At 36.4% G+C, this 21,384-nt stretch overlaps 1 protein-coding gene across 1 annotated transcript in view; it reads right to left on the bottom strand.

The window, feature by feature from the left end:
* Nucleotides 1-19,792, bottom strand: part of map3k15 (mitogen-activated protein kinase kinase kinase 15) — a 47,527-nt gene extending 27,735 nt beyond the window's left edge. Inside the window, exons 1-16 of the mRNA XM_073830581.1 lie at nt 19,064-19,792; nt 16,706-16,845; nt 13,748-13,771; nt 11,263-11,340; nt 10,056-10,249; nt 6,342-6,510; nt 6,158-6,264; nt 5,861-6,031; nt 4,000-4,112; nt 3,748-3,907; nt 2,485-2,635; nt 2,285-2,392; nt 2,151-2,200; nt 458-553; nt 281-368; nt 63-196 (exon numbers count right to left, since the gene is read on the bottom strand). Coding sequence (XP_073686682.1) covers nt 63-196; nt 281-368; nt 458-553; nt 2,151-2,200; nt 2,285-2,392; nt 2,485-2,635; nt 3,748-3,907; nt 4,000-4,112; nt 5,861-6,031; nt 6,158-6,264; nt 6,342-6,510; nt 10,056-10,249; nt 11,263-11,340; nt 13,748-13,771; nt 16,706-16,845; nt 19,064-19,370 — 2,090 coding nt within the window. The 5' untranslated portion in view covers nt 19,371-19,792. The remainder of the gene's footprint in view (nt 1-62; nt 197-280; nt 369-457; nt 554-2,150; nt 2,201-2,284; nt 2,393-2,484; nt 2,636-3,747; nt 3,908-3,999; nt 4,113-5,860; nt 6,032-6,157; nt 6,265-6,341; nt 6,511-10,055; nt 10,250-11,262; nt 11,341-13,747; nt 13,772-16,705; nt 16,846-19,063) is intronic.
* Nucleotides 19,793-21,384: the final 1,592 nt, after the last annotated feature.

The raw sequence follows: 21,384 nt of genomic DNA, 5'->3' as shown, positions 1-21,384 counted from the left end.
AGCCGAAAAACATCCATGCTGGTCTTTTTAGTGTCTTTAGTGACTTGTCATAAGTATCTCACCTGCTGTCTCTCTCTGGGATCTCTTTGATGGCAATGCGCACCTGGTTACTCAGGTCTCTCCCTGCGTAGACCACTCCGTAAGTTCCCCTACCAAGAACCACCCTGTCGCCATTTTCATTGTAGTCGTACTCATACTGCAAAACAATTCAGGATTTGGGTACATCAAACCTCACAACTCCAACAAAAACAAACTACAGTTGCGTTTTTGAAGCTCTCACCTCCAGGGTATCTCCGTCTCCCTCTCCTTCCAGCTCAACAGCATTTCCTGATCCGTCTGTGATCAACTCCTTCACCATGGAGCAAAACCTTCAAATAGGAGACAACCATCTATACATCAGTAATCTCCATGAGCACCACAGTTTGAAAGCTAATTGATTCACTTCAGGAATACTAACCTGCCACACTGCTCCTCTGTGGAGAAGTAGATCTGGAAGTCGTCCGAGTTGTCATGGACATACAAAAAGCAGCAGCGTTCATCGAATTTTGAGATGCTAGAATGGAAGAATGAAACATTTGTCTCAAATTTCTGTAATTATAAATTGATCACTTTTAAATGAAAGGACTGCTCTCTCATATGTGACATGTTAGCAGTAGCATTGGAGTTTCAGCTTGTAGTTATATCATGTAGACAGTCAGAGATCTGCTAGTTTTCAGACACCATGAAGATGACTCTGGATAAAGACTAGAGATGCATTAATAATACAATTCTGGCATTTTCATGTTATGGCTGATATCATTAATATAAAATTGTAAACTATATAAAAAAACCACTAGAAATTAAACAACTATTTTTTTTTATACAAATAATTCTATATCATACCTTCATTAAAATGTACAGTATGACAATTTAATACATTTTTAAAATTGTACTTTATGCAGTTATTAGTGGTTTGAAAGATAACTTTAAGTGGGCCAGTGTTATTTTAGTAATATTTATATACTATATATTTAGAATTTTGTATGTGCTTTTTTCTTTTTGTATTAGTTTTTGTATTAGTTTGAATATTTCTATTTAGCCATTTTTCTGCTCACCATGCAAACCTGCATTTATTTGATTTAAAGTACAGCAAAAAAAAAAAAATTGAAATATTTGTACTATTTAAAATAACTTTTCTTTTTGAATACATTTTAACTTATAATTTATTCCTGTGATTTCAAAGCTGAGTTTTTAGCATCATTACTCCAGTCATATGATCCTTCAGAAATCAATGCTCAAAAATCTTTTATTTTTATTATTATGTTAAAACAGCTTAGTATAATTTTTTTTAAGTTTCTTTTATTAATAAAAAGTAAAAAAAAAAAAAAAAAAAAATCATTTACAGCATCCTTGCTAAATAAAACTATTAAATATTTTTAAAAAATTATATATATATACACACATATACATCATGTGACACTGAAGACTGGAGCAATGACTGGAGAGATGAAAAGTTTGCTTTGATCACAGGAATAAATTACATTTTAAAATATATTCAAATAGAAAGCAGTTGTTTTAAAAAGTAAAAATATTTTAAAATGTTACTGTTTTTGCTGTACTTTGGATCAAAGAAATCCAGACTTGAAGAGATTTCTTTAAAAAAGCATTACAAATCTTACTGTTCAAAAACTTTTGAGGTATTTGTAGTTGCAAAGGCAACATTTTGTCATGATTGTTTAAGTTTTTAAATGTATGTTCTTCATTCAATACTCAAATTATTGTTAAACATTTTAATTAACACTAACAACACTGCAGTGAGCATTAATCTAAATGCAAAAAGAGAAATAAATATCCAGTATCAACTACTATTATTTTTCTTTTTAAAACAAGATAACCAATAACACCAGTAGTGTGCATCTGAGTTTTTGTTTTCGTTTGTGTTTGCCAAGTTGATTAGTTTGCCAAGTAGATCTAGTAGAACTAGTTCCTACTTTATCATTGTTTGTTTAACCCTAAACAACAATCCTGTCAAACAGACACAGGCCTAACCCTAACCTTTAATTACCCCTACAATTAAAGAAAAATGATACTGTAGGTTAACTAAAACATTGTTTTGGACTATAAAAAGCAAACTGAGAGATAGAGACAGAGAAAACCAATCACAATCTCACCTAATGCCTTTGATGGATGATGCTGTGAAGTTCCACTCATGAATCCCCTTCTGTAACCACGTCAGTTAGGCAAATTATATTATATACACAAAACGACATTATACAGCAAACACGACTTCAAACAAATCACTGACCGTCTCAGCAGGCGACACATGCCATATAGAAACATTCTTCTCTTCGGCTTCACTGTTAATGGACACGTACGAGGGCTGGTACACTTTAGTTGGTTCCAGAATCAACACCTACGTAGTGGAAGAAGTGATGAGTCCATGAAATGCTGTTCAGTCAATACAGGTGTGGTCATGGATGAGACACACATGAGGCGGTGTACTACCGGAAAGCGCAGGCCGTTGGTGGTTCCCTGTGTGGCCTCCACAATAATGTCCATCCAGAAGTTGAGTCTCTCTCTTTGAGGAGAATGCTCAGTGTTCTGCTTCTTGAAATGCTGAATCAGCTGAAGGTTTTGGACGACTGATCGCAGGTACCTGAAAGATGAAATGAGCTGCTCCAACTCTGTTTCCTATAGCTACTGTCGAGGTCAAACATTTACATCCCTCTTTCAGAATCTGCAAAATGTTAATTATTTTACCAAAATAAGAGGGATCATACAAAATGCATGTTATTGTTTATTTAGTACTGACCTGAATAAGATATTTCACATAAAATTAATTGTTGAATAGTTGAATTTATAAAAATTACACTGTTCAAAAGTTAAACAAGAGTCCCTTGTTTGTCCTGAACAGTTAAACTCCTTCTGAACAGAAAAATCCTTCATGGCCCATAAATTCTTAGGTTCTCCTCCATTTTTGTGTATTTGAACCTTTTCCAACAATGACTGTATGATTCTGAGATCTATCTTTTCACACTGAGGACAACTGAGGAACTCATATGCAACTATTACAGAAGGTTCAAATGCTTGCTGATGCTCCAGAAGGAGAAACAATGCATTGAGAGCTGGGGGTGAAAACTTTTGAACAGAATGGAGATGTGTACAATTTTCTTATTTTGCCTAAATATCATATTTTTTCCATTTAGTACTGCCTTTCAGAGGCTACAGAAAATGTATGTTTCCCAGAAGAAAAAAAAAAAGTAAAATTTACCCTGATCTTCAAATTCACCTCCTGGATCTTAATGCATGGTTTTTCCTTCTGGAGCATCAATGAGTGTTTGAACCTTCTGTAATAGTTGCACGAGTCCTTCAGTTGTCCTCAGTGTGAAAAGACGGATCTCAAAATCATACAGTCATTGTATGATTGTTGTATGGAAGGGGTTCAAATACACAAAAATGCTGGAGAACCAAAGAATTTGTGGGACCTGAAGGATTTTTCTGAAGAACAGCGGGCAGTTTAACTGTTCAGGACAAACAAGGGACTCATGAACAACAATCACTAAACAAAAAAACACAGCTCTGGATCATTCAGATGCAAACACTTTTATGTGAAATATCTTATTCAGGTCAGTACTAAATAAACATTAACATGCTTTTTGTATGATCCCTTATATTTTGGTAAAATAATTAACGTTTTGCAGATCTAAAAGGGGGATGTAAACTTTTGACCTCAACTGTATATCTGTAGAATATTTATTCTTTATGTACCATATGGGTGGTTTGAGTTTGAAGAGTTTCTCTGCCGCCTGTACAGCTTTGGGGATGTCGTTGGCCAGCATGCTGACAGTAAAGAACTGCCCCACATCCCAGTAGTTATTCATCTTCTCCAGACTGCCTTTACGACCAAGCAGACTGTTCAACCTCACACCTGAAAGAGAACGAGAGGTTGAGATGGAACAACTTGATGTTAATGAAGTGAATGGTCTAAGAGAAACAGGGAAAAGGAAGTGCGTTCCTCACCAATCTTCCTGAGTTCTATGGAGGTCTCAAACTGCTGTCCGGACACTATAAGCAGCACTGCCAGGTTAATGCCTGAATAGAGAGTAGGCTGCAACTCAAAGCCTTTTCTATACCTACAACACACAAGCATAAAGACAAATGACCTTTTTTTAATATGATGCTTCAGTTTTCTGGGTGTTATATCACATTTAGGTTGGTTGTATAATTTCAAAACAAAAACAGAATGGTCAGACCTTTTGGGCATGTGAAATTACAGTTCATAAAACCAGGGTTCAAACAGATACTGTAAAATGAAATTCCAAGACTTTCAAAGACTTTTCAAACACTAATTTTATGATTTTTAAGGACTTCAATCAGATATATCTTTTATCAAACAATGTCTTTCATTTCACATTCTAAAAAAAGAGAAATATAGTTCACTCAAAATGTCTGTTTTTTGAATTGCGTGTATTTTGTGTGAAAAGATATGTGCTATACATCTGTCTTTCAATAATTCAAACACTTTTCAAGTACCTCTTCAGGAATATTGCTATTTTCAAGGGTTTTTCAGGCCTTAAATTTCATATAGTCAAATTTAAGTTACTTAAGCACCATGTACGAACCCTGTTAAACATAACTGCATGAAACAAAACAGCAGATGAGCTGAATAAGAATGCAAAATCCCTACCTGAAAGCAGGTGGTGCTTATGGAACAGCAGCGCTGCTCTTTAAAATACTACATTAATATATATTATACAAAGGTAAGATGAAAAGAAAACACCATCTAAACTGTTCTGAAGAGAGTTAGTTTCTCTCAGAGATACATTCATTTAAACCCCCACCCCCAATAATTCAGTATTTATGATATTCCTCCAGGATTTTGCACATGGTAAAGTGAGTTTGCTCTGCCTGCTACAGTAATTTCTCCTCTTTGCGTTCATCTTCAGCATCTCTGGCTTCTGTTAACAGTTTGGTTATTTGCCCAGTTAAAGAATTAGTTGTGTGTTATTAATAGCTCTGAAAGTTCTCCAACCATTTAGTGAGAAGTGTACGCAGTTAACAGGGATCTCCTCTTAATTGATGCTGTCTATGTTGCTTAGCCACTTGTACCGTATGCGGGTTTGGTGATTTTAGTACATTTAATGTAAGTTCTAAAGTGTTTTGGGTGTTTTTAGCACATTTAATGTTGTTGATAGAGTGTTCTGGGTGATTTCTGTATTTTTAAATTCTCCAGAAATTCAGAATTGAAATTTTGGGGATTTTAGCATGAATTTGTTAGCCTTAAGAGAATCCTTATTTCACATTTACAAGATAAGCATTCTCTCAGTCTCTAACTTCCACCCCACCAATAGGAATAAATGATTTTGATGACATCACCCTGCACTTCAGCTTCTCATCAAACTTTCTGTCCAATCAAATGCTCTCTAGAATCTAAAGCGTCCCGCCCCCTTCACTATAAATAGACGCTGAAGCCGCAGCTGAAATCGGTCACTTGTTCACAGAATTAGTGTCTTCTGTACAGTAAATGGACCATGCTTTGATATAAACAAAACACTGTTGGCTAATTTAAAAAAGGGGGAGGGCTGCTTGATATGTCCTACTCTGTCTTCCTGTTTCAGTTGAAATAACGTCAACACATAGAATAATGCTACATGCTTCAAAGCACTTCAGTGGCCCTTTAAAGCAGCTGTATTCTGGGTATTTTAGTGCATTTAATGCATTTTCTAGGGTTTTTTGGTGTTTTAACACATTTTTGCAGCTTCTTGTTGTGGTTCAAGTGAACAGAGCCCAATACAAGGTTATTGCTTAATTTAAAAAAAAAAGATATCACCTTTAAACATGTGACACTGTGAGCTTCAAGAAGCTCATTTGACTCACTCACCACTGGATGGCGTTGTCCCTGTTTTTGGTGTCCTTGCAGTCAGAGTCAAGGAAGATATCCTTATAGATGCGGCCACACAAGCAGAACATGTCAGGTGCGGGGTGCTCGCATGATTGAAGAACCTGCAACATCACACGAAGCGCCTGCTCTCGATCTCCAGGACTGTTTCGCCTGTGTTCGCACACACGCAAACAAAAATGCATTTGTTCCTGAGATCAAAGGACTGTAAAAGAGAAATGTCTGTTTGCCAAGCATATGAATAGGAGAATATACCACACAATGCAGATTTGTGGTCACCTATTGAGCGCAAATGCATAGTGGAACTGAATCATGGGCTGGATGGCCAAGTCACAGGTGGGCAACATCTCAATGGTCTGTACCAATTTAACCATAGCATCATAGTCCTGAAAAACACAATAAAGATCATTAAAGTCAGCAGCAATATTTTAGAATTTTTAGACATGCTTTGTTTATAGTATACCTGTATGTCTCTGTAGGAGAAAAGCAGGTTCATAACAATGTCCTGAGTCAAAACCTCAGTGTTGTCGATGCGGAGTTTGATACGGGAAAGCTCCTTGGCCAGCTCCTCACCCTGGTATTTATCTCGAGCTTTTCGGATGTCGTTCAGTAGGGTGTCTTTATATGAAGCACTATAAGAAAAAAAGAATGAATGTGACCCTGGACCACAAAACCAGTCATAAGGGTCAATTTTTAAGTTTTCATATATTTACAGTAGGACATTTACAAAATATCTTCATGGAGCATGATCTTTACTTAATATCCTAATGATTTTTTGCATAAAAGAAAAATCTATAATTTTGACCCATACAATGCATTGTTGGCTACTGCTACAAAAATACCCGTGCTACTTTGGTTTTGTGGTCCAGGGTTACAAATGTGTAGGTAGTATCACCTTCAGATGGGACACTTACAGACCTCATGCGTCTAAATATCACGCAACAACAAAATAAACTGTGGCTGGTCACATTACATGTTCTGGGCCAGCTGCAAAGTGGGTCAGACTTTATACTAATAGTCAAAATCTGTCTGCACGAGACCAGTTTGTACTGTTACAGGACATGAAAATCTTGGCACTACTATCTACAGGGATGTTCAAGACTTCTGACATCTGAGCTCCAGGTGAAAGGACATCCCGGCACTAGTTATATGCTAGTGAATTTCCTAATAAATCTTGCATGCACTTGTGCGTGTCTGTCTTGATAATATAATATGAGTGCTCTGTCCCATTTGGGTTGAGTCCCACTTCTTCACTCCAGGGGCGACTAGATGTCGTCCTTGAGGATTATTTGATGCCTAGTTTATATTTATGATGCAATGTTGAACACAAGATACAGAAATGAAATTATTATGTAAGAAAGTGATTTATATTAAAGGGATAGTTCACCAAAAAATAAAAATTACCTCATGATTTACTCACCCTCAAGTTATTCTAGGCGTGTGTGACTTTCTTCTTTTAGATGAATACAATCAGAGTCATGGGCGACATTAGGGGGGGGCAAGGGGGGGCAGTTGCCCCCCCTGTGGTTAGTCATGGAATCCTCGACAGAGCAACTGCTTTAGCCAAGCTTAGGCTCGGTTGTACTTGGGAACTAGACGGTGCTATATAACCCTCAAACGAAAGCAAAGCAATTGAAGATCTGGCAAACTATCCAACGTGCTTTTGCAGCGTTGAGCAATGTAGCCAATCACAGACATATCTGTTGTTTCCGAACAATTAGAAACACTTGTCAGAATTCACTCACTGCTGAAAGCGCCTGATCGGTTTTTATTAAGTGCCGTTTTGTGCGCTCCTGAATCATCTTATGAGTGTAGACGCCATGTAAATAAAATATTAATTGTGTAGTTTAGAGAGCTTTATTAATTATAATGAAATTTTGTGAGATCAATATGAACTTTTAGTGATAATAAGGGGAGCGTGCTTTGCACTTTCCAGGCTATAATCCATTTAGAATTTGTATGAAACTTTCGTTTTTCGGCACATGCAAGCTGATATGTTTTGGGAGTGACATTTGCATATTTACGCTGGGTTTATTCTCGAAATAACGGTGAAGCAATAGACGGGATAAAAATATATTTTCCTCTTCTCCCAAAACAACTTACTGTTTCAGCTATAAAATAGTTCAGTTTTGTATGTAATGGCAAAATGTTTATATTTAGTTTCGTTTTTTATTGAGCTAATTTAGAAAAACGCTTGGAGCATTTTTTATTCGTTAAATATATATATATTTACCGAACAGCGCCCAGCATAGTCTGTTTGATCAGTTTGCCTTCTCAAATCATCACGACTTGCCTAAAATGAAATCTACAGATATAAAACAGTTCAAGTATAAAACAATGGTAGTTTAAACGTTACAGATAAATGTGCGCTATATGCGCATAGTTTGTGCGGAAAGTGGAAGCTAAAGCTTGCAGGACATCGAGGCACCAGCGCGATCACTTGCATTTTTTTCATTGGAAGCAATTTAAAATTATCCGTCATTTTTGCTCACAAAGTACGAGTAATACATCGAAAAAAACGTTACAGCATTTTTATAAAATAAAGAAAACAAAAATTATGTGCTTTCTGCCGACTGGTTCTTGAACAGGAGTGCTTAACAAAATGAAGCGAAATGCATGCCTCACAGACATAATAAATACATTTATAGAAAGCTTTAAATTATTACTTAATGAATAAAACAAATCAAAAGCACAAACTCTTTCATGTAATCCGTAAAGATGAATTTCTCTCTAAAGGCGCGTCCAAAAAGGAGATTGCGAGTCAGGATCTTTGCGACACTGACTCAGAATACACAAATTAATTAATAAATAATTCATTTATGTCCTTACTCTTTCCTCGACACATTCATTGTTATTTATTTTTGCCGGTGCTTGGGGCGAGTTTTAGCCCATTGTGTGCACTTGAACGCGGATTCAGCTGCGCTAAAGCACACTAAATGGTGTCTGAGTCGGTCTCAAAAGTGAAAGCGAAAGTGAAGTTTCGTGTTGTTTCCACCAGCACGGCATTTTTTTTCTTCACCATAATTGATGGATGTCTAAATTATGAAAATAAGGAGAAGCCTAAAACAGGCCCGATGCCGGCCGGGTCTGAACTATGACGTGAAAATTGGCCCGAAGCCATAGCCCTGGGGTGTGAAAAAAAGTCAGGGCCCATCGGCCCGGGCTGAAGTGCAGCGCTTTAATTGACTGCTTTGATGTGCTGCAATACCGTAGGGCACTGTTTTAATGCTTACATCTGATTTTTTTTTCTTGCCCCCCCTGACTCAAGAGTCAAATGTCGCCCATGATCAGAGTTATATATATTAAAAAAAATGGGGCAGTTTTAATGGCAGTCAATGGCTGTTGAGATTTTGAAGTCCAATAAAGTGCATCCATCCATTATAAAAAGTATTCATATTAAAACTTTACAAACTGTAATCTCAAGCTTCCACTAACTGTTGTACTCATGTTCACGAGAGAGTGGTGTTCCAGCGAATGTCGTAGGTGTAACGTAAGCTCCAGTGAGAGCCAAGTTTAGTTTACAGCAAAGGAAAATCTCCTCTTGGCTTACGTCAAAATCCTCTGATATTTTTTCTAACTAATCCTCATTTTGTACTTCTAATTCAGGACTAGTGTTAGTTGTGCTCTCTCCGCTGCGCTTCCACATTCATCCAATGTCATCCGCTGAAACGCCACTCTTTTGTGAATGTGTGTGTGACAGTTATCGAAAGCTAGAGATTATAGTTTATAAAGGTTTAAATTGGTTGTTTTTTCCACGCAAATGCATCGACTCACTTCAGAAGGCCTTTATTAACCCTCTGGAGCCATGTGGAGTACTTTTTATGATGAATGGACGCACTTTATTGCACTTCAAAATCGCAACACCCATTCACTGCCATCGGAAAGCTTGGAAGAGCCACAACATTTTTTAATATAGCTCAGATTGTATTTATCTGAAAGAAATAAGTCATATACATCTAGGATGGCTTGAGGATGAGTAAATAATGGGGTTATTGTCATTTTTGGGTGAACTATCTCTTTAATTATTCATATAATATTGTTTATCAGTCACACATTGGAAAACACTTGCTTGATTTATGTTTAGCTAAATGTGGCGTAACACTGTTGCGTAAGTCTGTAAAGGGTCGTCTGAAAACAGGCATCTTGCCAAGAGTTATCATAAAGCTAGCAGTCTTACCAAGATGTGACATGAATGTCTTTGAGCATGTTGACGAAGCGGTCCACCAATGGGACGCACAGAGGTCCTAGAAGGTTGTCCCAGTTGGGTTGCATGTACTCCGATGCTCTACGCTGGGCCACGTTCTCACAGCACAAGTACTCATTGTTGGGTGTCATCAAGTAAGGGATGAAATAGTAGTTCCCGCTGGAGGCCTAAAAAAGATAAACAAATTCTAAATTTGTGCATTAAAAATGTAATGCAAACCTATTCTTAGTCATGTCATATAATTCATGACTGTCTGCACTACTGTGACTGTGTAAAAGTACAGACTGTCTGTGTGTTAGTGAGCATGTACCCAGCAGCTGGCATCCAAGAAATTCGAAGGGCCAAGGAAATCTTGTTAACACGTTTGTGATCATGTACTGTCCCAGAATTCCAGAGCGAAAGCACATCTTAGCACTCTGCCACATCAACACTTCAAATGTAAGGGGTCACCTAAAGCCTTTCAAGTCAAAGAGTCATCATATACTTCAAGACTATTTAAATTGTAAGGCATGCGGTCTAATCATAGATGCTGAGCAAATCCTTAGACTCGCAGCTAACGCAGGATGGTTCATATATATTTTTTAATTCTTTGTGACCCTGGACCACAAAACCAGTACTAAGGGTCAATTTATACATCATAGGACAATATTTAGCCGAGATACAACTATTTGAACATTTGAAGAAAAAAAAAAAAAGAAAAAAACTAAATCGCCTTTAAAGTTGTCCAAATAAAGTTCTTAGAAATGCATATTACCAATCAAAAATTAAGTTTTGATATATTTACAGTTGAAAAGTTACAAAATATATTCATGGAACATGATCTTTAATTAATATCCTAATGATTTTTGGCATAAAAAAAAAAAATCGATAATTTTGGTATTTTTAGCTATTTCTACAAATATATCCCCATACTACTTATGACTGGTTTTGTGGTCCAGGGTCACATATTACACAAATCTGTGATTTTATCATCCACTTTACTGTTGTGATTAATAATTTAAATGTAACCAAGCTGTTTCTCGGAAATAAATAACTCACTGACTTTGATTCAGAGTTCTTAATACCTCAGCCAGACTGAAGGGAAATGAGTCAGACAGTTACAGACATCAGTTGCCACTCTCATTCCAGTATATGAATATGGGATTTTCCCAGCATGCACTAGCACGCTCGCTGTACCTACTTTGTTTCTTAGGCCGGAGCCTCTGTATTCGGGAGGCAACTGGACCCATGGGAAGCCTATTTTAACTGGCCTTGCAGCCTACTCCAGGTAACAGACAAAATAAGAGAGAAAGAAAGAAAATAAAAGCAAACAGTGAAGGGAACTAAAAGGGAAAGGGAAAAAGAGGATGACATATAAAGAATGTACACTATAGAGTATTAACAGAGACAAGAAAATACAGACAAATGAGAAGGCCAAAGGGATTGCATGTCCAAATAATCTGTCATCATTTACTCATCATGTCATTCCAAATCGGTGGGATTTTCTTTAAATGGAATTAAGTGGAACAGATTTAAAGGGATGCAAAACCTAAAAAGTATCAAACAAGTTGTTTATACAAGTCATGCTCTATATTACAAGTCTTCTGATTTTGAAAATAAATGTTTTTGAGTGAAACATTCCAAGATTTTTCTCCATATAGTGGACTTCAATGCGTGATTACATAACACATAAAGTTGAGCTAGTGCAAGATGAGCATTTGTGGTAAAAAAGTACATAAATGTAATCATTTTTTTGTAGAAAATGACGATTGTTTCGCTAGATAAGACCCTCATTCCTCAGCTAGGATCAACTTTGAAGCTACATTAAAACTGCAATTTGGACCTTCATTGGGCACCATTGTATTTCACTATATGGAGAAAAACTCTGAAATGTTTTGCTCAAGAACCTCCTTAATTTTTTTCCGACTGAAAAAAAAAAAACATCTTGGATGACATAGGGGTGAGTAAACCATCAGGAAATTTTTATTCTGGAAGTGAACTAATCCTTTAAATACTAAAATTTTGGTTCGGTGTTTCTGCCTACATTACACATGCGTGATTACATAATGCCTGAGGTCAAGCTAGTGCAAGATTAGAGTATTTGTTGTTAAAAAGTATTTATATATATATATTTTTTAAAATGACCGATTGTTTTAGTAGATAAAACCCTCATTCCTTGGCTGGGATCACGTACAAACTTTAAAGCTGCATTAAAACTGCAATTTGGACCTTCAACCCATTGGGCACCACTGAATTCCACTATATGGAAAAAACTGGAATGCTTTCTTCAAAAACCTTAATTTCTTTTCGACTGGCAAAGAAACATCTTGGATGACATAAAAGTGAGTATTTTTATTCTGAAAGTAAACTAATCTTTTATGTACTAAGTACTAACATTTATTTATTTTTGTTTCAGTTTTAGAAAAGCTAGATAGAAATAAAAAAACAGACAAAAACATAAAATCAGTAAAACGTCAAGTGAAATTAAAATGAAAACTACAAATATAAAAATAAAAGCTCAAATATTAATAATTACTTGAATAGTATGTAAATTAGAGCTACAAAACGATTAATCGATTCAAAATTAAAGTTTGTTTGCATACTATTTGTTTGTATTGTGTATATTTACTGTGTATATGTAAATACATATGTATATATATATTTTTTAATATTTGTATGTTTTGTATGCATTTGTATGTAAACACTTGTATATAATTTATATTATATATAAAAATAAATATTTGACATAACATATTTTAGCATATTTTCCCTTAATATATACATGCATGTGTGTGTATTTAAATACACATATTAAATATACACAGTACACACACATATAGTATGCAAACATAAATTGCATTTTGAATCGATTAATCGCGACTAATCGTTTTTTTGCTGCTCTAATGTACACTGGTGTGTAAAACATATATTTAAGCAATAATGAATAATTTTTCCATAATAAATCTTGACATTTGCCCTAGTTTTCCTTAGTGTTAATGAGAATAATTAAACGAATAATTCTTTTGAGTCAATTTTCTTTTCAGTAAAGTGGTTCATCCAGTTCATTGATCTGAATGATTTACTCAGTGGTTCTTTTGCATCCTTTTCTGAAGCTTGAAATATTCAACACCCATTGTAAATGCATGGAAAATAATGACCTGCAATACATAAAGTTGCATCGAGTAAACAATGACAGAATTTTTGGGTGAGCTATTCCTTAAGGCTGAGAAAATGTAAACGATTGAGGGGAAAAGAGCCTGAATAATTCCTAAAGAATAAAGGCAAACATAACCGATTCAAGGTTAACACAAATCCATCTTTTTCTTGTTTCTGGGCCATTTCAATGAATCACACAGTTATAAAATGCTGTCAAGGACAGCTTCGTCTCAGCAGCCATTCAATATAAGAGGTTTATTTAAAGCCTAGCCCTCTCCTTTATCAAAACCACTAACACCTACTAACTCAAAGTGCCATGACACCTTGAGAGCCCTTATGAGTTCTGCAATAGTCTTCCGACTAGGACACAGCGAGCCACCAGATTCTAGTGTCCACTCACAGATCACATAAACGTATGTCACAAGAGCTCCAAAAATAGTCTCATACACAAAGCTTTTGGCAGAACCAACAACGGTTGCCAGCCAGTCCTCAAACTTCGTCAGATTACCAATGAGTGTTTTGATACTTACTGTATTTTTCTGTGCCACCATGTCCTATGCAAAAAAACAACAACAAAAGAAATAATTACTTAACACATGCATATTACTTTATTTAATTTGACCACAGCATTATACAAGTCCCAAATGATGAAAGGTTGTGCCGTCATTCTATTTATTACATTTATTCCATGACTGAAAGCCATGTGATGCAGTAAATGAAACCAGACTGAATCAGTTGGACACAGCAGCGTCATAGAACATTAAACAAATACACAAACAGATCGCGTGACGCCCCTCCCAATGCATGATTGTCATCCTCCAGTATGCTAGAGCACATGCCTTCCAATGTCTCTGTGGAAACATGGCCATGTGCAGCTGTCCCGGGACTGACTGCATGCCTTAGTGCGAATACAGGCCGTGTTGTTCTGGCAACTCTACTGTCCAGTGCCCAGACTGCTACTGATTACGCAGGGTCAGAAAGCTCTCAGATTTCATCAAAAATATCTTAATTTGTGTTCCGAAGATAAACGAAGGTCTAACGGCTTTGAAATGAATGACATAATTATCATATTTGGGTGAACTATCCCTTTAAAGAGGAAAGTAACTTTTTATTTATTTATTTTACATGAATAAAAAGATGATTTTTTTCTAGAAATTAACTAAATGAGACAAAGCCTCTGTTTGTGAATGTCTTTAAAGGGGAAAACTACTTTTTAGGGCAGAGGTCTCAAACTGAATTCCTTGAGGGCCGCAGCTCTGCAGAGTTTAGCTCCAACCAGGTCCAACTCACACCTGCTTGGAAGTTTCTAGTAATCCTAAAGACCTTGATTAGCTGGATCAGGTGTGTTTGATTAGGGTTGGAGCTAAACTGTGCAGAGCTGTGGCCCTCCAGGAATTGAGTTTGAGACCTCTGTTTTAGGGGTTCAAGCGCCTGGCGCTGAAACCCTATTGTATATTGTTAGAATCAATCAGCTAGATCAGCTATTTTCACGTAAAACTGATCGTGCAGACCAAACCGTAAGTCGTAGAGGCTTAAAACTTGGAGGGATGGTAGTACTCACACCGCCAACAACATCACCAAGGCTCGCCCCAATCGGCCTACCAGGGGCGCTACAGCGATTAAAGGTACAAAATCCCTCATAACTCCTAAACCATCAGTCGCAGGCTTGAGCGTCTTATGTATTTTTTGGGTACTTTGGATTTTTTGAAAAACCTACTTTTGCGAACTAGTCCTAGGGTTTCTGCCTGATCAGAACCAAACCAGTGCAGAAAGACTCTCTGGAGAGTGAGTATCAGTAATTATCAAAAAAGTTTAACTTTCGACTCGTTGTCGCAAAGGGACGCCAAAACGTGGCAGGGCCACTTTTAGTAAAACACCTATAACTCCTGAACAGAATGAGATATCTATACCAAACTCAGAACACTTATGTAAAAGCTCAATCTGAGGACAAAAATCGCAGGGCTTGGTCATTTGGCGGTGCTAAAAAAGGGAAAAAACAGAAAAATGGCTATGTCTACGCAACCATTTGTCTTATCAACATGAAAATCGCTGTGCACGATTTTGGTCCAAAGTGCCACATGCATCTATAAGAAAATCTGCGTATCTCAAAAATAAACATGGCTTCCATTGGCCAATGAAGTTTGCAAGTCTATTAGACATGGTTAATAGAGGCTGATCGGAACAAAACTTGGTGGGGCTGTTTGACTCATGGTCCCAAAGGTCTGTGAGAAATTTGAAATAAATTGTCTACTGGGGGGAGCAACATCGCGTTTTTCAAGGGCGTAAACTATTGTTCATTGTGCATTTTTAACGCATACATGCGATATTTATATCATACGATAGAACTCGTCATTCCAGGCAACTTTGCCTCTAGATTCACTGCTGTAAATCAAATTGTTTTTTAAACTACTGAGATGATGTAAAAAATCTACTTTGGCAAACTAGTCCTAGGTTTTTCGCTCAATCTGGAAAGCACTACTGCAGCACAATTTTTCAGGACTCTCTAGGTCAGGGGTGTCCAAACTCTGTCCTGTAGGGCCAGTGTCCTGAAGAGTTTAAACCCAACTTGCCTCAACACATCTCCCGGGAAGTTTCTAGTATGCCTAGTAAGGGCTTGATTAGATTAGATTGGTTCAGGTGTGTCTAATTGGGGTTGGAGCTAAATTATGCAGGACATCGGCCCTCCAGGACAAAGTTTGGGGACCCCTGCTCTAGGTCAACAATTATCAAAAAATTTTTGAAATTTACCCTTTGGGAAGCTATAACAGGCTCATTTAGAAAAAAGGCCTGTCCAAATTTAGCCAACATCCTATAAAGCCTAAAGGAAAACTCAAAACTTCACGAAACCCCGTGAGCACATGCGACAGGTGATTCTAAAGGAGGATTTTACGGAGATCGGACCACAGCTGGTGCTATCATAGTTATAAACATTAAAAAAAAATTCTATGATAAATTACTTGGATTTGCTAAAAATGCTTTTTTAAATAGTTGATTTAGATGGTTAAAGGCTTGCTAAATAATGTATTTTTTTCATATGTGCTTAAATGCCTTAAAGTGCTTAAACCCCGTTAATTGCTGCTTGCAGCTATATTAATTTATTCATTTATTATTATCTATTATTTCTTTAAATGCACAGCACTAATTGCACTTTCATCAGTGGCACTAAACATAACTGCAAAAATATTATTATTACCAAATTACCATGGTATTTGTTTTTCCCAAACACACTCCCCATCTTCCATCATTTTGTAGTCCTGCCTCAAACTCAACATTACTTGGTTGAAATCTCAAAAAAAAAAAAAAAAGTGATATAGAGCTATTTACTTTTTTGGGGAAGTCAACCTACATATGGCCTTCTTAAAACCACTGAACATCTGACAAATGACACAACCCCCCATTATAAACATTAACAGTCTATGATATGTCCTTCTTTAGAGCTAGGTAAACATACATGTGTTTATGTGTGTTTATTAGACCGTAATTCTCACCTTAAGCGACTGTGCCGTGTCAGGGTCAGTGTCGTGGTAGAGGATGACATTATTGGCCATGTCAAAGCTCTCACGCACACCAAGGTGATAAAACAGGGAGGGCTGTCTGAACACATCGCTCATGTCCACAACTGCAATGTCTGCAATCAATCAGAGATATAGTAAGCATGTGAGGTGACCATATAATACAAAATCCCAGTATTGCAGTACAGTGTTGCACACTGCATCAGTCTCAGTCTCTTCTAAATTCTGCAAGTGTTTCTTGTTCATTATGACTTTCCAATAAATCATATGATATCAAATCTTTAAACAACTATTTGTCTGTTTAAAGTAGTCCTAAGGGCATATTTGTTCTACTGCATATGGCTGTATTTGTTCTTTTCCAGTCAAACACAATATGTGCTTATTCTATGGAAACTATGCAAACATCTGAAAATGTGTTTGAAAGCCATGCAATAGCATTAGCTGCTAAATACAAGACCAGACTTGATGTAACCAGGAGCTGATGCATGACTCAGAGTCTTGTTAGGAAAATTGTGAAGAGGGAGATACAATAACATGAAACTGATCTCTAGAATGTTATATAGATAGTATATTTAGTTCACTTCTCCTTTGAAAGATGATATTTCACATTTTCTGCTCTAAAATACACTTTTTCTAGTCCTCAAGAGAGAAAAAGTGATGCACAAGCTACATTCTGCATGCACAGGATCAATTGTATAAGTGTTTTGATCACCCAGAGTAACATGTGCAGCCACACCCGCGAGAGAGAGAGACTTCATACTAGACCTGGCGAGTACATTCCAGGAAAGGAATGTGCTGGAGGCAGAAGATCCTATTTGCACTCATACACTGCACTAATATTCCTTGAGAGAGATTGTCATGACTCTATTGTAACACCCTTCCATGGGAAAGCCCGATGACCCCTAACCCTAACAATTTATATCTTGTATAAGTACATTAAGATAAACATATTTATTATTACTGAAGTGCTATACTGTCTATTTCATGTAGTATGAAAAAGCATAAAAGCAATGATTTAGTACATAATATAACATTCTATTTATTTGTGATCTATATATTTTATGTGACCCTGGACCACAAAACCAGTCATAAGTAGCGCAGATATATTTGTAGCAATAGCCAACAATACATTGTATGCGTCAAAATTATTGATTTTTCTTTTATGCCAAAAATCATTAGGATATTAAGCAAAGATCATGTTTTATGAAGATATTTTGTAAATTTTGTACCATAAATATATCAAAACCAAATTTTTGACTAGTAATATACATTGCTAAGATCTTAATTTGGACAACTTTAAAGGCGACTTTCTCAATATTTAGTTTTTTTTGCGCACTCCAGATTTTTAAATATGTGACCCTGGACCACATAAACAATCATAAGGATACATTTTTTGAAACTGAGATTTATACATAAGCTTTCCACTGATGTCTGGTTTGTTAGGATAGGACACTATTTGGCCGTGTTAAAACTAAAAAAGTTGTTAAAAAGTTGTTAAAGTTGTTCAAATGAAGATCTCAGCAATAGGATCTAATAAAAATTTAAGTTTTCATATACTTACGGTAGGAAATTTACTAAATATCTTCATGGAACATGATCTTTACTTTAAATCCTAATGATTTTTGGCATAAAAGAAAAATCGATCATTTTGACAAATATAATGTATCTAGGGTCACATATATTGTTTTGCGTATGACTTTATATACATAAATATGCACATTCACACTTTTTTGAATTATGTTATTTGCCTTTAATATAATTTCTGTATTGTTTTGTTTATTTATGCTTGTTCAATTTTCTACATTTTTACACTAATTACATTTCTCACATTTTGCTCTTTGGAAACAATATTTAAATCAGTGGTTCTCAATCCTGGTCCTGGGGGACCCCTGTTCTGCACATTTTGCATGTCTCCCTTATTTAACACACCTGATTGAGATCTTCAGCTCATTAGGAGAGAGATCCATGAACTGAACTAACAAGCTGAAGATCTCAATCAGGTGTGTTAAATAAGAGAGACATGCAAAATGTGCAGAGCAGGGGTCCTCCAGGACCAGGATTGAGAACCACTGATTTAAATGACCAATTATTAATTCAATCACACACTCAAGCTCTAAATCTATAATAACCTGTGCCAATGAGTTTCTATTCTTAAACATTCTGCAGAATTGGCTGATTTGTGGAAACCCTGATGTTCTGAGGCACCCCCAAAACCACTAATTTTGGATGTTTCCTCAATCCAACACACCTGAGTCAACTACTCAGTCCATTCTGTTTAGTTTAGGGAGACATCCAGAATGCAGTTTTGAAGGGCAAAGTGCCGTGTTAACTTACCTGCGTCATAAAATGTATCAAGCACTGATGTCTCCCCAAAATCTAGTCGTCCGAAAGTTACTGTGGTTAATATGGCACTCTCCGCGTCGCAGGCGCGTTGGAGACACTGGAGCGCCCCGGATTCGGGGCTGTTCGCGGCCACTGCCTTCAGTCCATCATTCAGCACATAAACCGCCCTCAGGGACCTCTGTTTGGTCACCGGACTCGGGCTGGTCACATCAGCCCTCTCCACGCCTGCAGACATGGAAGCCGCAACGGTGTGGTCGCCACCAGCCTCTGCTGTTGGTTGATTGGACATGATCTCCATAGTGCGAGTAATTGTCCCTCTGCGCGGTCCTCCTTTTCTTTCCGCAGTTAATCAATAATGAATAACCAAAGTTTAGTGCGCACCTGTGGCACAAAGAGGAGCGTGGCTCTGACGTCCAGCGTCTTGCGATTCATTAAAGCAGCGCGCATCACTACATATTACAATGTGCTCCAGTTTTATCTCGTTTGCGCCAGCGGTTGTGCAGTTATACAAAACGCAATGCGAATTCGGTGCAGAAAGTCAGACAAACTTGAGGCGCACCGTGCGCGCTGTGTCTCCAAACACACGCATTACCATCCTATTTGAGGAAGTCATTCCTCCTGCCCTTTCTGCAAAATGCACGATCAGATCATTTCCTCAAACGTGTGTCCTTCCGTTCGTGGGTATATTTCACAAGCGAAGCAAAAACTGCGCAAATCTGGAGTGCGAGGAACGGCTAGCGGTTACTGCATGTACAGTCTCTATTAAATCATCTGGAGCAGATGTCTAAATATAAAACTTGTCCGTGTTGATATGCGCATGGCAAACAGAGCTACGTCAGGTCCAGGACACCAACTCCCCAAACTGGATTGCTAAACTGTTATTTTCGTTTCATTTCAGATCAGATAATAAAAGAGAAACTGGATAGCTTGTGAGGTTCCTTGGAAGAGGAAAAAGAGTTTTGTCATTTTTTTCTGTATATATATTTATATATTATGAAACAACCGACTGCTGTTGTTTGGATATTTCATAGCTAGCTTTTATGTCTAAAAACACACTTAAAAACGTTTCAAATTTTTTTTGCGTATGTTTCGCTTAACTGAAAATGACGCTACTACTCCGTAATACCCGCAAATGATATACCTTGATTTTTTTTTTTTTTTTTGCAACTCACATGTCTAATTTTGATTTTAACTTACGCTTTTCAGTGACAATGTTGTGGTGTTAAACACTGGCTTTTTAAAAATTGACTGTGGAAGTGACGTCATAAGTGTTCTCTTATTTTTTTTATTTTTTTTAATTCTTGTTTATTATTGTACTTGTTTTGATGTAACTTATATAATATGGCCCTTATATGTTGTTGTGGTCAAATGTTATGGGTCTGGCTTCCGGTCTATTTTTCCTTGTCTAACATTTTATTTTGCTGCTTGATATTGAAAATCAGTGTTTCTTACGATCGGCTTTGGAGAAGGTACTTTTAAAAGTAGTGCATTACAATATTGATTGTGTTATTTTGAATATGTTAGGCCTACTTACTTTTTACGGAAAGTAATGCGTTACGTTATTTTTGCGTTACTTTTTTAATCTGGGCAGGGCTTGCTTGTTTGTTTTTAATATAAAAAGTTATATTTTTGGCAAATATAAAAGTCTTTTTTTTTACACCAAAAGCCTCAGGCTTAGAGAAAAGTAAATTTATGTCGGTATAGTAGACTGCAGAAGAAAAAATGTCAACTCTTCAGCAATAAAAATAAGGGGAAAACAAATTTTAGATTATCTTGAGTAATTTTTGCTTAGTAGTATGGATGAATTGGATCATCAAAGGTCGGCAGCAAACACATTGGTTAGTAAAATGTGATTAAATACATAACGGATATTTGTATTATGTAACATATTTAATTATTTTCAATTTTTTTTAGTGAGTGAGATGAAGTAATGCTTGTTCACATTTATTCTAGAACTAAAGTAACATCTTACAATTTCTCTCAACATGGAGAAAGGAGAGCTTTTAATCAGTAAATTTTATTATATTTTTAAACACAACTATTTGTTTTTGTAAATATTGAACATATTTGCTGTTCAAATGTATTATCAAGGTAATTTTCAAAACACCAACCCAATAACTTTTAATTTGTATTGTCATATTTATTGTCTACTTTGTCTGTAAACAAGTGAAATAGATAAATAAATAAACAAAAACATTTTCATCACACTTTAATTTATTCCATTAATCTATATTTCAATTAAAATTTCAAAAATCTCAAAAATTTAATTGTTTGGCCACAATGATGTAGCCTTCATTTTGCTGTAAAAAAGG

Source organism: Garra rufa, chromosome 24, assembly GCF_049309525.1.
Source record: "Garra rufa chromosome 24, GarRuf1.0, whole genome shotgun sequence".
NCBI classification, from domain to species: Eukaryota; Metazoa; Chordata; class Actinopteri; order Cypriniformes; family Cyprinidae; genus Garra; species Garra rufa.
The sequence above is the reverse complement of the archived record's forward strand: the minus strand, read 5'-3'. Positions and strand labels throughout refer to the sequence as shown.